General features: G+C 43.3%; 1 protein-coding gene across 1 annotated transcript in view; it reads left to right on the top strand.

Moving 5' to 3' along the window:
- Positions 1 to 13,128: 13,128 nt before the first annotated feature.
- Positions 13,129 to 18,196, top strand: part of TTC9 (tetratricopeptide repeat domain 9) — a 33,479-nt gene continuing 28,411 nt past the window's right edge. Inside the window, exon 1 of the mRNA XM_074909665.1 lies at positions 13,129 to 13,160. Within this exon, the coding sequence (XP_074765766.1) occupies positions 13,129 to 13,160 (32 nt within the window). The remainder of the gene's footprint in view (positions 13,161 to 18,196) is intronic.

Raw genomic sequence — 18,196 nt, 5'->3', positions numbered from 1 at the left:
TAAAACAGGGGTGATAACAAGTCCCTTAGTTCTGAGTAGTTTATAAAAATAAATTTAATAATGTCTGCAAAATATGATGATGCTGGGGTGGTTAGTGTCATAAGGAATTAATAATCCCCTCTTCAAAAAAGGATTTGCTTAATGTGCAAGAAATAAGTAAAAAAGATTGAACAGTGGAAGAAAAGAAAGTACTGAACAGATGACCACTGTCCATCCTTAACACTAAATACAGAAGAAAGCTGTGAAAACATGGTGCTTGATACTTTAATGGCACAACTACCTTAAAAATAAAAGCTAACATTAATTTTTCAATTTTCTCATTTCTGAGTTCTTGTCTTTGTTATCGAGACAATATTCTGTCCACTGAGGAATTCACATGTGCGCCCACTGCAGATCCCCTTCATTAATTAACTGCTGCTTGTTAGCAGTTTCTCCCTTTTCCAAACACATCCCTCCAGCATTATATGCAGAAGAGTATTTCCAAATAATATTATGATAGGTTGCCATTCTAAACCCAATATTTAAATATCCCTGTCATGAAAAATCCCTCCAGAGAGCAGAAATGCCAACAGACAAAACAGCCACCCTTCTGGAGCATCTCTGACGCCCTGTCTCACTTTATTTTTGTGCAAACTATTTCTCTTCAGTTGCAAATGGAAACTCAACCTCCATTTTAATTATTCATGTTGTCCATCTTTCCTGCTGACTCTACACCTCTCCTCAGCAAGTATGTCTTCAGATGACTGAGGGCCTGAAAATCAAAGACTCCTGGATGGGAAATAATGGGGTTTGATGGCTTACAATAAATCTCCAATTACATAGTGAGACTAGCCAAAGCACTGCTGGAAAGAATTGTTCATCTGGTAACATCTTCACTTTCTACTGCACCATAAAAGTCTAGGGCTTTTTCACTCGGCTTCCTCTAAAGGGAGGGTCCTAACGAGTATTGTGGTTCTGTCCCTGTTAGCAGGAGGTATGGATTACAGATGGAGAGCTAATGAAAGCTTTCAGGTAAAATGAGGAATTTATGCACACTGCTTTTAATATTAAAGAAAGGCACCTTAAGCAATGAATATTTAGACATATTCATTCCATTTGTGTATTTTAAAAATGCCTAAAATACTGGATAGAAAGTGGCACCTTTTCATGCCCTGGTGTTTGGATGTTGTTTAGTGTCATCCTCCCTCCTAAGTGGAATTATTTTTATGTGTGTCTCTGATCAGAGCTAATGAGGAATCTCATCCTACTATGCCCCCCTCTGCTAGGCACTACATACATGTACATATACCAAAAGACACTGCACCTCATTTACAGTGTTCATTATCTCCAGTGGATGCAGGATTGGATGCAGGATTGGTAGTGCTGAGCACTCCAATCACATTATGGATACAGTGGGGACGCTACCAAGGACTCCCTTTATAGTCTCAAATAAACACAGCTATATTGAGAGGACTGCCTCTACAAATTGAGGGAAAACTGCCTCTGTGCACATCTCTGGCAGTCCACGGAGACGGAACAAATAAACTACCTATACGCCATCAGGTGAAAAGTACTGTGTATGTACCCTCATCGTTATAGTCTGGGCAGTTTCCAAAACGTATTAGAGGCTGCTGAACAAAGAGACCATCACAGCGCTTTGGATTCTGCCAACCTGTGTTTGACCTCACAGATTAATAGTAAAAAGCTCCAAGTCCCATTCAGTGTTCTGGGCAAATCTAGTTCTGCAGTGAAGCACAAGGGAGATTTAAATTCCTATGCTAATGCAAAATCGCTGGGCTTGAATTACTTATGAAATGAGCAATTTGCTACTGGTTTTATAGTAAATAGGAATGGTGAAGTGTTCTTTTAAGTGCTTATCTTCTGCTTTGGGGAAAGACATAAAAAAATTAACAAACCAGTGATAGAGAATCATAAGCAATGCAAGGAAAACACTGAAATCACGAAGTTTTAAAGGGGGAAAAGGGAAGGTTCAAGGGGTTACTATGAGTTCATCCCCCTTCTTTTGTTTTAACATTTTTGCTGGTGAAGTCTCCTTCTTCCCACCCTGAAAACAATGACAACGTTACTAGTATCTTCAGATGGTACTACACATGCAGTCATTTACAGAATAGCTTCCAGTAGGCCTTAAAAGCCATCTCTGAATCATGCTTAAGAAACCCACAGCAAGGCCAAATTGCAAAATTCTGGTGTTTAAATTCTTAATCAGCCACTTTTGCTGACTTCAAAGTCTGTTAATTTCTCCTTTCGTTCAGTGCATCTGCCTGTACTTTTCCTTTTCCTGAGATGCTGTTTTCTGCACAGTTTTTATAAATACCACTAATCACATGCATTGACTATAGAAAAAAATAGCCAAGCTTGTGTGCTCTTTTTTCCTCCTGGAAAAATGCCACGGGGAAGATCTTACTAAAGTGGCTCCAACGATGGCTGCAGCTGGTGCCCTCTTCAAAACTGGGTCCCCTCCTAGCTGCTCTCAGTTCTGGGCTACAAAGAGAAGCTGGGGGACAGTAAGAAGAGTGATGCTCCTGGCATTTTAATACATCTCAAAGTGGTTTTTTTAGAGTCACCTGCTCAGAGGGATGGGGAAAAAAAAAGATAAAACCTTGCTAACAGTCTAAAAGCTTCCTGAAAACAATTAATCTCCCAATAAACCCCCAAAGGCTATCTGTCAGGAAGTTAATAAAGATGAAATGTCAGGATGCCACATGGCTGCTAACAACTGCAGGCAGGAGGGCAAATGAGCTCCCAAGCAAAGAAGCACCAGCTATGTCTCCTCACACATGATCATGTATTAAAACCACACTGAAGCTCCAAAAGCTGGCTTTTTTGTTTTGGCAGCCATCTCTGATCTCACCATCTCTGCAGCTGCATTGGTATTATCAACACAAACAACCATAGCAGTGGAGGACACAAGTCCAGTCTGAAGGTGTTGGATCGCCCAGAGAGCACTGGTGGGAGAAGCAGAAGCTGCCCCACGTCCCAAGAGCCACATGGGTCAGATGCAGACCAATGTCCAGAAGAGGCAGATCGAGCTGTCAGGTAACCCCAGAGCATGGTCTCCATTCCACATTGCTCTACCCGTCTGCATTTGTTTGCTGGATTGGAAGTTAACTGGAGTTTTATTTACACCCAGTTTCCAAAGGGCAGATCAGGGCCCTGGAGCAGAGCACTGGCCCCGCTCGCTGCCAACGAGCAGGCAGTGAGTGACCCCTTACAGCTAAGGCTCGCCCGGGAGAGGAAGGGAAGAAAAGCAAAGCAATCGCCTCCCCATGCATCCTCTGTATTGCACACACCTGCTAATCTAATAATCCCAATCCTTGGACTGCACTACAGATTTAGCATTTGTAGAATACCTTTCGGCAAGCCTTGAATGCCATCATTTTATTGTGTGTTATAAACCCTAATACAGCCAAATTGTGAAGTCCTTGATTTTTATGCCCTTTATGCTCGGTCAGGCACTTGGCTGATCTGAAAGAAGGTTTTAATAAAATAGTCTCTGAGAGTGTGATGAAGAAAATCAGGATTTGCCTTCCTGGTTTACTGATTTTCTATTAAAAGCCAGGGCTTTGGTTTGGCAGTGAGCCCTGTGCTATCCAGTGGGAGGATGCAAAACATCGACAGGCTGACCAGATCAGGAAGTGAAAAGAAATGCTTAATTTCAGTGTTTCAAGATTAGAGAAAGCTGCAGTCGATAGCAGAACATGAATGAAACCCCTAAAAATCTGCTTGAACAACTGCAGGCCTTATAATGCTTAAAATAAAGGGGTTTATTTCATTTCAGTAAAGAATTTTCATCTCTGCTCTGTCCACTTAGTCACAAACAATTTTTTTCTACACCTTCTGCCTACCTAAAACAGATTTCCTCACCTACTGTGAAATCTTAGTGTGCTCACTTCATCACTGCCTCAGGTACCTAACAGGCCAGGCAGTCTTTGATTGGATGCCTTCTTTCCCACTCTCCTTTTACATTTTTTTTTACTGGTGTTGGTGGCCTGGTAACCATAACCTCTGCTTTCTTCCCAGGAATTTCATGTGTTCCCCTCAACAGGCACTGGCAAAAAAACATTCTGTCCATCCTGACTGCTATGTGCCTTCTTCATCTGTGCCTCCACAATGTTGAAGGCAGAGAAGTCACCCAAGCGTTGACCCCAGGCTAGATATCTTTGCATAGCCAGGGCTGTTCATCCCTGGGCCCAGAGAGAGAGAGGGAATTAACACTAAGGACTGAGCTAGCCTAAGGTGGGGAACTTGGCCCATTTGCTGACCCTGTAAAAAATGAGCTATAGCAAAGTGTTCCTTCTCTGTCAGGTAATACTGCATTATTGGAGGTCATTTGTGAGGCAGTTGGACACTGTTTTGAAGACAGGAAAGTTCCAGTTTGGTAGAGGTGGCATGAGTTTATGGGGGGCCTTCCAGCTCAACAGCTGCATGGGGCTTTTGGCTCCTTAGTCTGAACAAGTTATTTTCAGAGAGGGGATTGGTCACTGCAAGTGTGGCTGAGAAGGTATGGGTTCCTCTTCCTTTACATTCAGAAGCTGCTGCAGAGAGCATCACTATAGACTGCACCTTGTTGTCCTATAGCCTCTAAACTACAAGGTCATCTCTGGGTTAGGAAAATACCAGTGAATCAGTGCTCAGCATGGGCTCTTGGCACTAATACAGGGGCACAAGTCTACTCAGATAGCTCTGGACTGCAGTTTGCAGTGGGATCCCATTCTCAAGAGCATCCATCCCTTCTCCTGAAGGAGTAGCAAAATTCCTACCACAGACTGCATTAAAAAATGATGCGTTTTCCTCCCCAAATACAGATTATCTCATCTTTGGCTTCAGTATGGTCTCAAAGAAGGAAGGTTGGTCCCCTGGGTATCAGAAAAATATCAGCCCACCATGCTAGTGCTGCACTCGCCATCATTAGAGACTGAGATTAGTCTTGCTATGCCACTTCACAGAAACTTAAAGAGGCTGTACTTGTGACCCTGCCCTCACAATGCACACACAGAACTGGAAACAATCTAGCTTAGCAGGAGGACACTGTCCAATATATTTTGCACATGAGAGAAAACTCCATCTGGGAATATTGTCTTGACCATGTCAGCCAAGAGTGGGCCAGCTGTGAGTATTTTACACCAGATAGGAAAGAGTAGGTCAAATTAATTAAACTCACATCATAGAGATTCAGCATGTGCTCCAAACAAGTGACAAACCTGCAGTGATACCAGAGCTTCATCTGTATAATTGAAAGCACCACAGCACCTCTCTGCTTTGCAGATCATACTGAAGTCAGTAGGTATGTGGCAACTTACAGAATATGCTAGGATAGTTGCACACCCAGGAAAGAACTAGTCATGAATTTCTATCGGTGCAATGGAGAGTGGAGCAAGGACACTTACAGAGTAACAAGCAAAAGATCTTATGTGATCCTTCCCCCCACCTCCCTCTCCTCAGTGTTTTAAATATCCCCTTTGTTGAACAGGAAAAAATCAGAATAGCAAAGCAGGAGATACACAAATATAGCTGATCTACTGGAGTGAAGCCAAAACAGCAAAGCCAGGCATGTGTTTCTGCAGTACTTACCTCAGTAGGGTTCCAGTGGGACCCAGAAGCTATCATGATCCAGTGATAAATAATGACAATAGAAAATCAGGAGATGAATACAGACAAGCTATATGTCCTACAAATCTGTCAAAAATTAACATTTACCATCAGCAATACACCACACGACTGACCTTCATAGCTTGATTCAGTGCCATGAAGTGTAAACTGTTGTCTGAGGGAACAAAAGGTAAGGCAAGGCAATGAGCATCCTCCATCAACAGGGCTGTTTCTCAAGGACAGGCATCCCCAGTATGGGACAAATCAGCAGCAAAATGTTTCATTAACATATAAGCATTGCATCTGTAAGAAATTGCATTTCTGTCCAGCAGAAAATGCCCTTACATAGTCAGCCTGGGCTCTGTACTGAATAAGGACATCATGAGCCTCACCAAACTACACGGTCTTGTTCACCCAATCCAAAAATAACCCTTGTTTAGTCTCTGCCACTTTACCAAATCTCTCAATCATGTCCATTTTAATGTAATTTTTTAATTCTAAGTTATAAAAAGATTTGAATTTAAGGAAGATTGGGTTAAATGAGTTTCCTTGCCTTTGTAATCCACTATCATCAGAGCTGTGGCGAAAGCAATATCCTTCAGACTTAAGCTCCAGGTTGACTGGAGTATCTTTTTCATCCATATTATCCATCTATGCAACTCACTGTGGTTGTTCCTTCCTAAAAGGGAAAGGTGAGCAGAGATGAACATTTCATGGCTTATGACTTACTAGCATTTGAGATTAAACCTTTGACTCCATTCTGGGCAGAATAACTGATCACTTCAAACTGTATCTCAGGTGAGTATCAAGGATAGAGAAGCTGTAATTTTTGTATTGTTCATGGGCTTTCTACTTTCTCATTCACAGTGTCTTTTATGGCAGATCAAATGTCTCCCCTGTCTTTGAACATTTACGAAAGTGGACGTGGAAAGCTGTATTCATCACACATTTCTCTTTGTTTGAGTCTCATTTGTTAAAATTCATGTGGCTACCTATGTTTTGTAATGACTATCATATTTATCAGTACATTTTACAATCTCTTTCAGTCTGTCTACAGGAAAAATACAGACTATATTAAATGTTATAAATTCTTGGGTTTCACCCCAAAGATCTCAGGCCCTTCAGATCAGAAGACATTGACCTTCCCATTTGTGCATAGTATGTTTCTGAAGTCTGACTGCCTTTCACTGTGGATGGAGTGGAGATGATTATATACAGCGTTTGTTTTCCAGATCATAACTGTATCATCTCCCATACCAGTTTTCAATGCAATAGCTTGTCTCACTGACATCCAGAATCTAGTTGTTTTTAGGAGCTGTTTCTCATTTCTGTAACCCTGAGACTCCAGTCAGTTGAGCAGATAAACACTGGATTTATGAGTGCAAGGGTAACGTAAGAATAATACCTCTCAAACAGAAGAAAAAAATCATCAAGGAAGCTACAAAGATGTTGCTGCTTATCCAGTCTGTCTACACAAATCAACCTTTACATAAAATATTTGCTACAATAAAAGTGACCTTCTTGCTTTTAATCTATCTAAGACTGTGTTATACAATGATCTGATTTGTAACCTGAGCATGACACTAAGTGATTATATAAATTCCTATATCCTTAATGCAGCTCAAATATCTCATTTGAGCATCCATGCTAATTTTAAAGCACTCTTAATGCATATAATAAATATTTAGAAGCAAGTTTCTAAGTATTTTGTCCATGCCTGTCATCTCTTCATTCCCCATTCACTAGGAAAATGCTAAAAACACATCATACATTTATCAGGTGGCATCATACGTACACTAATATTGTCCCTAATCCCCAATCTCCTGCAAGACGTGCAACTGAGAAGCCCCATCCCAGGAGGTGGTGGTGTGGGTCATGTCAGAGGGACTGGGGCATTGGGAGAAGTGGGAGAGACTCAGGGGAGAGAAGTGGGAAGGTAATTCAGCTGAGATGCACAAAGGTGTTGCTAAGAGTTGGACTTTAACCTCAGGCCTCTGTCACCTGTCCTGGGTCACACTCCCAAACTTCAATGCCCTGGCCTGCCACAGGGGTCAGTCTCTGAAATCAGCAGCTTTGAGAGCTCTGCTGCTCATAAGCGTGTGGTCACCGTTTTGTGCTGTCAGCTGATGCGTTTGTGGTGGTGGCTCCTGTTCTCATGGGTACCTATCTACAGAGGACATCACCTAAGAATAATTTGAGTAAACTGTGTGACTTATGCGGAGCCCTTCACATTTAGTAACATAAGATATATATATATGAGGTGCTGTAGGAAGAACCCTTAAACACAAAGAAAAAAGAATAATCAATAAACTAAACCAAATACTAAATGGGTTAGCAAGTAAACAACACGAGGATAATTGCGACATACTCCAATACTCCCAGCAGACTGGCCCAATTCCCATCATTCCCAAAGCCTCCCAATACAAAATGAGTGATCTTGCTAATAAGGTCAAGCATAGCTTATTCTTCTAACTGCTCTGCATTTTTCAGTACTGGTATTTCTAAGCCTAGCACTGTGATGAGAACAGTCAAATGACTGTGCAACTCCATAAAGGAAGGCAGCAGCCCACTGAGAGATATTTCCAGACTGATCCTCATGAGCAAACCATCCTTAATTGAAAACCAATGGACTAAGAATCAAATGAAATCTGGATACTGGAGTCAGTGGGTAGTTGACAGGAGATGCAATCAGAGAAGCAAACAGAGGCATGGTCAATGAGTAATTTCATAAATCTATATTGATACAGATATTTTCACTTTAGAGGAAACACGTCCATTTTCTTTCTGTTCAGTCAGTGTAGATTTGGTTAGTATAAATTATGAGAATAATGAGGGCAAGAAAAGCCTGGTTTCACATTAAGTCTTCATATGCTGCACCTGATCTCGGCATGAGAACATCCTAGAGAGATGCTAAGTCTGTTATCCACTGCAGATTGGGCAGGTTTGCAGACAGGCTCTTGGAAAGTCTGTCCCATATGCCCACATACTTCACTGGTATATGCGCAGACCTCTGAATTTAAGCAACAGGGACTTTGCAAGTCCATCTTTTGTAGAAGGGATGTCTTACTGACTTTATCTGGACCAGATCAAGCCCCTACAACTTTTTATCCCTGTTCAGAAAATGAGTTTTCTCCTTAACCACGTTTCTCCACTGTGCCCATCTCATAAGTTTGGTTACTCATTTGGGAAGAGCATCTCCTTTATTTTATTTGTAGAGATCCACACCTTTGGAGTCTCGACTACAATCCACCTCTGGTACAATCTGGAAAACAATCAATGCATGTCACTTCACAGATTTGTCTGAAGAAAACAGTGAGTCAGGGCTCAGACAAATTCTGCTTGCTATTCCTGTCACAGGGATTACTAAAAAAAGGCTGGCCATTAAAAAAATTAATTTAGTATTAACTTTTCTTCTCCAGGAAACAGTTTTCTGGATAGCAAATGCTACCTGTAGGGTGATGACAGATAAAAGGGTTTTACACAGTTTGTCTGTTTTTGCTTCAACACAGATTTTTCACTAGCACCGACATTTAGCTTTGCTTCCTCACTCCTGTGCTGCTGTGGCTTCTGTGTGTCCCTGCTCTACAAATCCTGATTAGTACAGATGTTCCAGCCACCAGCTTATCTTTCAAGAAGCTTCACAAGCTCCATCTTCAGACATCCATTGCTTTCTCACTGAAGTGCAAAGATACTGGTTTTATTGTAGTGTTTTCCATTTTCTTCCTCATCCACAACATGCTTTTGGTTCATCTTTTTCTCTTTCAAATCTGTCTTTGTTCTCTCATATTTTTACTACCTCTGATTTCAAAGTTCCTGTTCATCTCCTTCTCTGGAGCACCCATCTGATGCTCTCTAGGCCACTGATTCTCCATTTTCAAATCTCCGATAGAAATATATTTTCCCCTTTTCCTAGCTAGTATTTATCTGCTATCTGCCTTGAAACCACGCAGTATTTTACAGAAACATTGGATTGGAATAAAAAATTACTTCCAGCTCCACATCCAACATTAATCAGGACTATATCTCTGCTTTTAGTAAATACTATATATTGTATATACTAAAGTTTTAAAATAAGACATTATGAAGCAGGAAACACATTACTGATGTATCAAGACAGAAAGCTCACAGCTGCCATCCAAGACAAAGGAATTTCCAGCTTTAGATGCTCAAAGCACCAATTTCCCATATTACTCTGACAACATGTGTTATATTTTTCAATGTTTCAGACTCTGATCCTCTAAGGCAAGTGCAGGGTAGGGAAAGAGGATCATGAATATAGCTTGCAATGGCTCTCGTTTTAAGAACTTTGGAAATACTGCATTGAAACTACCTTTTTTCAGCTGATGTATTCTGATGAAATGTATTTTATATTGCCCTAACAGTCATATACAAAGTATTTCAAACTTCGTATCATTTAACCTTATATTACCTGAGGGACACAACTTGTACAAGATACTTTCTTCAGACCAAAACTGACCTATGTCACAGCTTGTCCACATTTTAGATGGCCTAATTTAGAAATAGCCCAAATAGAGCTGCATGAGAGTAATGCTGAAAGTGATACTTTATAATGGCAACCGTTTATTTTAAGAATCAGTGCCTTTGGATTGTATTCCCATTGTTGCTGATTTAGCTAAGGACTCTTATTCCTGTGTGTATAAGTACACGTACACATACACGTATGCAGGACATGCATTTTTGCATTCACCAATTTCATCAAAAGCCTTCACATACTACCTGTCAGTGATATTTGGGAGCCAAGCCACGAGGCCAAGGAACATTTCACTGTCACACAAAATGCAGATGTGAATTAGGAAATCATAGAAAAGGCACAGGAAATGTCCAAGGCAGGTGGCAACAAGGAAAAAAAATCTCAAAACATTAGACAAAACCCAAATGCCAAGACAGCAGCCAAAATCTCCTCAACACCAGGAAGCCTTCCTTTCCTCAGCTGCCAGGACACTCCTGCTCAGGGCTAAGAAATTACTGCGACAGCTGTGCGCAGGCAAGTAGGGCCATAAAGACTGTTCTTTGGACTCAAGCTGTGCACAACAGCTTACGGCGAAAGAAATACCTTTTTAAAGAGTATAACAATGCGACAACAGTGTGTTGCAGGAACCACTAAATAAATTTTCTGCAGTGAAATCCTCTGTGAGCTTCGATCAAATAGAGATAGTGCTCATCTCTACATGTCCACACTTGGGACCTCACATTTGCAATATCACGTGGCCCCTCTAAATGAGTTTGAAAGGCTTTCATAGATCAAGGTCCATTAGAATTTCTTTTCTCTTTGCAGAATGAAGCAATGATGTTTCCTCACTTAAGGTTCACTTAAGCTCCCGGTATGCACAGTTATACTAATACCACACTGTACTGGCCACCTTCCATCACTGCAGTGTCCTGGGAGATGAGGTCTGGCCTGGAAAGCTGCCTAGATAGGGAACAGAACCATTTTTGCAACAAAAGAAGGAAGCCGAGAACCTCACATGTGAACTGCAGGCCTGATGCTACTAGGATCACTCATGGAAGGTAAGCCTGTGACCATGCTGCCTGGGGCTTTATGCTCACCAGACCTCACAAATTTGTTTCTAGCAAATCTGAGATTGCTTGTCCTCAGGAAAACTCCACATGTTGCAGGATGATGAATATGTGGGATGCAGCAAGCATTCCTTTCAGAGCTTTTTTCCCTTTTACTGCTTTCTTTGTGAACAGATCACCCATATATGTGGTAAATGACCTTAAAGATCTCCAGTTTCCACTGCAGCTTTCACTCAAGTGGTTTCACTCAAGCACTTCTTAAGATACAAGAATCTCTATCCTCAAAAATGGATCTGTCTCTTGGATGAAGTGAGCCATCTGCTTAGCTATGCACTGCAGCACCCTCAGCCTGTTAGGAGAGAGAGAAAAGCAAGCAGAATAACTATATCCAACTGGAAAAGCAAGTGCAAATGCATTTACACTGAAATTTGACCCAGGCCCTGCAGCTTACACTTCAAACTCAATAACAGCACAAGCGTATTAAAGGTCAGGAGCATAAAACACCTTCATCTCACCTCTCTTCCAAAGATAGCATTGCTAACTGAGCTGCAGGGCCTGTCAGTCTGCCGACAGAGTGGCTAAGTACTCTCTTAGGGGAGAGTACCATTTATTGCATCATCAGCCACACTTCCTGAAATAGCCTGTTTCTCCTTGGAGGCCACTCATCTCATCACCATCTACAACTTATGGGGACTTCTGAGACCAGACTTGAAAACAGTAGAAACTTACCCTTTGACATCAGCCTGGTCAAGTACGTCTGGCACAGCAAGAGCCTTCCCAGAGGCCAGGGTTTTGTACCCGTCTGGCACAACAAAGTTGACAGGCACCGAATCTTCACCTTAGCAAAGATTGACCCATGACATAAAACAATAAAAACAGATGCCACATGTGAGACAATTCATGTAAGCCTTGGTTTTCAAAGACCTCGCCAAACTAGGAACTTTCCAGCCAACTCTGCTTGTTGTGAGAAGTTAACTCATTCACACATCACTGGAACAGATATTAAAAAGGCAGCCGCTTCTCTAGCAGGTCTGCTTGCTCGGTAAAATTAGTGCTCACAGTTTTCCTCTTGCAGTTCAGCTGTAAGAAGGGTTGGGAATAGCTGTGCCTCACACTATCTGGCTGTCGCACAAAGCAAGCAATTAGAAGCACAAGCATTCCCATTTGCTCCCACGCTTCATTTTTAATCTCATAAACAGAGATTGAGCCTCAAAACTGAGAGACACCGTTTTTTCAAGCTGAGGGGTAGTTAGATACACATTTGATGTGTCTGTATGTCACCGTGCAAGCATTCAGCTGAATGACAGTTACAGCCATATGTGTGAGTTCAACCCGGGGGTGCTGGTGTTAATTATGTAGGTAATGGGCAAGTAATGATAAATATGCACTTATCCTGGAGTGCAGTTGCAGTCACTGCTTGATCCTGAAGGTGTAAGCATGACATAAAGACTAGGTAACAGTCCTAATGTGGACACAAAACCTGAGCAGGCTTTACTGCTGGTGGTCACTGGATGGCGTTTCTCTTCCGAGTGCCAGCAGTTCACGATATATGGGGAGTCAGTGCATTTTAGGATTATTTTTATGTTGTTCAGTAATTCAGTTTCCAGTTACACTTACGTACTGTCCGTTACACTGAATCCCAAGTGACTTAGTCCACACTCCGGTAGAGACCTGAACGCCAAGTGTCACCTGGTCCACCTCTTGGACTTAAATGATCTTTACTAACCATGAAGTACTTGCCCTTTACCTGGGCCGTAAGAGGATGCCAGACACAAGCAGCCCTGCAGTAGCTCCTTCTGTGCAGTCTTTCCCCACCAATGATGCGCAATATGAAGTCTTTCAGCGTTACAGGAATGAGTGTCTTCACCATCCTGAAGGATCAGAGCAGGCACCCTGCCAGTCGTGGTGAAGCAGCTGATGCACAGCAACTCGAGCCCATACTGCTATGGCATAGCATTAAGCAGTTCTGCAGGTCTCCCTGGGGCAGTAGTAACTAGGACGATGGAGCGAGGGTCTGCTTCCTCAGGGTCTCAGTAAAAGCATTGTTCTCAAGTCAGATCTAGGTCACTGCTAACTCAAAAACCTCACACCATGCTCCTTTGCCTGGCGTAGATCTGCCTTCAGAATTAGGACAGCCTTGGATGCTGGTAGATAAGATAGAGGAAAAACGAGGGCTGAAAGATACACGAGTGTCTACTTTGCCATTCTCAATATCCACCTGATAAAATAGATGTGAGTGGGATTTTTTTCCAAATCTACTCTTTTTGCACACAACAGGGGAATCAACCTCGCTGCTCATCAGTTCAGCCCGAGTAAAGTGCAAGAGCCTTCCCAGAACATGGGTTCACTTGAGAGATTATAGCTGCAGTTTGCAGACAGGCTGGCAACAACTGAATTTAAGAGATTAAAAGTGTTTCTCAAACTTTGTTGGCAGCATTCCCTTCCTGTGCAACCATTCCGCAAATCAGAGGACTGCTTCTACTTTATAATTAAAGTGCAAAAAGAAACACTGGGAAAGATGATGACGAATGGGTTTGATTTGCACCCATCCTGGGTCCTTTAGCCTCCATGGCTAAGCCTCTTAGTTAACAATTGGTTATCGTCTTTCAGAAAAAGATTCCAGTATGTTAAAACCAGAATTTGGAACAGTCATTTTACTTCTCAACAGCTCTTCTGATTAACCATCTACCTCTCAATATTCTTTATCAACAAACATTTCTGCAGCAAAGATGCTGCTCATATACATGCCCAAGGAATGGCTTGTCACAGAGAAACTCTTATTTGCCAGCAGATATTTCTATTGACTATTCTTCCTTGATTGTATACTATTCCTAGGAAATTCTTTGTAGTCCTGATATGAACCATTCTCAACCAGGCAATCAGCAGGCATCAAGCAGCCCCGCAGGATCACCTGACCGATCGCACAGCCCAGACCAAGGAAGAAAACACCTGCACAATGCTCTCTAAGTGAAGTGGGTTGCATTTGGTGAACACTTGTAAACACAGGATCTCTTGTGCAAAAAGGAACTGTTGACTGCAACAAATGATATGGAGAGATCAAAGGAATTTGTACCAAGGTGGAACCTTTTGTTGCATGTGACTTTATTTCTCTTCCTTGGATATAACTACATAAGACAATCTCCCGAGCAAAGGATTTCAGAGGCTTCTCTGCTTTTGTTTTCCTAGGTCTTTCAGAAGCTTCGTCTCTTCTTTTTCCTGTACATGGACGAAAGGCTATGATGCAGAGCTTTATGTATAATTTGGAAATAAATAATGGATGATTGTCTAAGCTGGTGACAGACTGTAGCAGCAGGAGCTGTGTGTGATGGAAGCTCACTGCAGCTTGGGAATTCTGCAGCTGAACGGAGGCACTGAGTGACCTCTTCTCCCGTTCACAAGGGCTTGACACCATTTTCATCACAATCTTGTTTTGGCCTGTTCAGATAGGGGTGAGGCTTGTGCTTTGCCCCTATAAGTGTTCATGAAGGACTTGATGAAACAATTCTAACACGGCTAACAGTGCCATCAATGCCAATGAATGCACAAGGAGAACTGGACTGAGGCATTACAGACTATGCTGTTTTCCAAATTGGTATCTGGTTTTGAATGTGTATAGACATGGGTCCTCATAGCAGCCCTTAAAGTTTCGATTTATAAAAATCTCACCAGTGCTACAGAGAATTCGCATCTGGCTAGAAAAATGCATCACCAGAGCCCAGGTGCCCAGCCTCCTTAGCTCTCCTCAGAAGCCTTTCCAGTTTCCTTCTAGCACTCTCCTGAAATGGGAGGAATCTGTCCCAGACCTGCCTGTCAATTAATGATCTTATTGGGCAGACAGAAACAATCGCAGCTAGAGGAGGGTCTCAAGATCTCACAGATACGCGTCCAGTATCTTTCCAATATTTACAGTTTCACCTAAGAACACATCTCCCATCCATGATCAGGACTCCACAAAGACAACTTTCTTCAGGTTAAGCTGTGAGCACGTAACTATGGTTTAGTGAGTCACAGATCCCAAAATATCCCTACGAAGCATGTGACCACTGCATAATAATAATAACAATAATAATTGAGCAATGCAAGTGTACGTTTTTAGAATGTACTAAGGAAATCTCAGCGTGGAGGAGGAAAGACAGGCACACCCAGGCAGTTTTAGATGCTCATGGCACCTAGGGGCATCCAGACAGACAGGCACACCCCGTCTATTACAGAATGAGACAGATAAGCACGTTCTGCTTCTACGGACAAAAAAACCTCACCCTTAGACAAAAGACAGGCGTGACAGCTAATACTGACCATGACCTCATCACACGGCATACAGATACTGACTGCAAACTGGCTTCATTTTATCTGAATGTATGCCTTATTTCACAGTCCAGTGTATCTATGTAATATATAAGCCTACCCTTTCTGGGGCTTTCAGTTTCCCATCAGGTTTTCAAGCTGGATATCATCAGAGGTGTTGATCATCTGCAAGGCTGTACAGGGTGTCTAATGGGCCCCAGGCAGCCAAAATCTACATCTGGACATCATGTCATATGTTAAATGTGAGCTATCTCTCAAGCAGAAATCTTGTCTGACTTGGATAAACAACAGCTTCTCATGTTTTCCAAGCACCACATTCCCCTTGAAAAAGAAACAAACAAAAGCGGTTCTTTACAGGAACGGTCAATGTGGTGACCCTGTGACTGACGTTTTGATGTTTCCTAAATATTTTAGCGCAGCCAACAGACTACTTAGCTCCTCTCTAGGAGGAAGGAGCTGATGGGCTAAACTGATCTTTGCCAGTCATCCTGCACAAATCTTATGGCAACTTTAAATTCTCTGGCTGAGAGATCCAGCTCTCAGTTGAGGGATACTGTTCAGTACCAACACAGAGGCTAAGCTGGCCAACAGCAGCAATCATTCAGACACTTCTGTTATCATCTGTTTTGGGATTTACACAGTTGTGACATTCCTTTTCATATTCACCAGCAATCTGTCAGGAAGAGAGCGTGGACATTTCTGGAAGAACTACAAGATGGAAAACTCATTTAGGCAACGTTTGGGACTAAGCCACAGTTTGGTACATTCAGTATAATTCATAATGCGAGGAGCACCCAGTTTTATCAATATTTAGTGACCTTTTCTGACCACATCTGCACCTGTATTGGCAGTGACCGCTGCCAGACTCTTCTGTAAGAAAACTTCAGCTTTGCATAGCTTGTTTCAGGCATCCACTGTTGACCAGTAACCAAAGGAAGAAATCTCAGAGATCACCTTAAGGCTAGTACATGGAGGAGAGAGAAGGAAAGTCCTCTCTGTCTCAGTGCCCTCTATACCACCTATGCCAATGGGCTCAAGCAAACCCCGAGAGAGGGAAGCAACATCAACTCCCAATGTCACTTTGTTGCACCACCCTCCAACAAAGCAGTCGCTTCCTCGATTGCTTCTGCAGCTGCTCAGATCTGAGGAATTAAACCCCCATGGCAACCTCCCTTCCCCTGGCAAAGTCAGCGTTCCAGCACAAGACACATACATTGTCCTTGTGAATTCTCCTGAACAGCAATCAATAATGGTACCGTGAAACCTCTGAAGTTACTTAAACTCACTTCCTGCGATATGACTAGCAGACAGATTAAAAAATGACCCAGCAGAAATTTTTCTTCCTTAGGTTCCGCACATCAGTTCCACTCTAGCTACCATGACTAATACCCCCCCACCCCCCCACCCCCAGGATTTCCTGATTCTAGATCACACATACTTTGAGCAAGATTTTTAAGTAACTTACCTTACTCTTGGCTTGAGGTACCTGAAAATGTTGAACATCCATTTTCATCAACTAAGGATTTGTGAAGATGTGTCTGGTAGGATGCCTGGAAATCAAAGCACTTGAAATCATGTCATCATTGCTGAATACCTCAGCTCTCATTTCTCTCATGCAAGTATTTTCAAAATTATACTTTTTCATAAGTATGATGCGATTTGCTTCTCCTTGAGGCTCTGGCTCTTGGATTCAAGTGGGTAGATGTATGTCTGTACCACGCTGTGGCCGCAACTTCAGCAAGGTCCAGAAACCTAGCAGCAGCGGGCTCACATTACCAGTGCGTAAGTCCAACTTATTAGCCCTGCTAACAAGGAGTTACCCGGGCACTAGTTCCAGACCTGCATTCGTACCTTGACACAGAGCTGTGCTGCACAGCTATCCCAGTTTGCCCAGCACTGCACCACCACATGCCATCACACTAGGCTGGACATACATCTCAAAGAGAAGCTCAGGTCTCTGTTTTAAAATGTCCTCCTGGTTGCAGAGGGAAGCTCGAACACATTGTACCACAGCTGCAGCTTTACCACCTAAAAGCTAGATGGGTAATGAAAAGACGTCTCCCGATATATTATTGAGAAAAAAAAAATCTCACTACACTTTCATCCATCCTCTCATTTTGAAGCACACAGTATGACCTACAAAATACCTTGGCACAACAATGCACCCAAAATACATCAAACTGCTCTGATACACAATGCAGGCAGGGTGTTTGGCCTAACAAAGCCAAGCCTGGTGCCAAGAGCGGTTCTTCCGCCGTTTGTCCGCACGAGGAGAGCCACTCCCCACTGACACCCCCAGCCCGGGCAGCGCTCCCGGCATCGGTGAGCGTCGGCCCATTTCTCAGGAGCACACGGGAAAAACGGATTCGGGAAAATCCAAGTCCCCGCGAGGCCGGTGCCAGGGCAGCGGCGGGCCCGCGCTGTGGCTGCCCCGATGCAGAGGCCGCAGCGGGCTCGTTCCCCGGGCGCTTCTTTGCCCGGCGGTCTGGAGCACGCACCCCAAAACACCGCGAGGGGCGGTGGGCGGGTGTAGGCGGTGGGGGGCCACTGGTGGGATCCGGGAGAGGCGAGGGAGGGGGGGAATCGGGGTGCGGAGCAGGTGGGATCCCGGGACACGAGACCCCGCGGCGCAGGAGGGCAAGGCCCGGGGCGGGGACGGGGCCGCCGGGGGGCGGCCGGAGGGAGCCCAGGCTGAGGGAGCGCGGCGGGGGCGGGCGGTCCGGGGGGGTGGCCGCTCTGGGGAGCAGCGGCGCCGGGCACGCAC

Source organism: Athene noctua, chromosome 6 (assembly GCF_965140245.1).
Source record: "Athene noctua chromosome 6, bAthNoc1.hap1.1, whole genome shotgun sequence".
NCBI lineage: Eukaryota > Metazoa > Chordata > Aves > Strigiformes > Strigidae > Athene > Athene noctua.
Note: the sequence above shows the minus strand (reverse complement) of the source record. Positions and strands in the feature narration are given on the sequence as shown.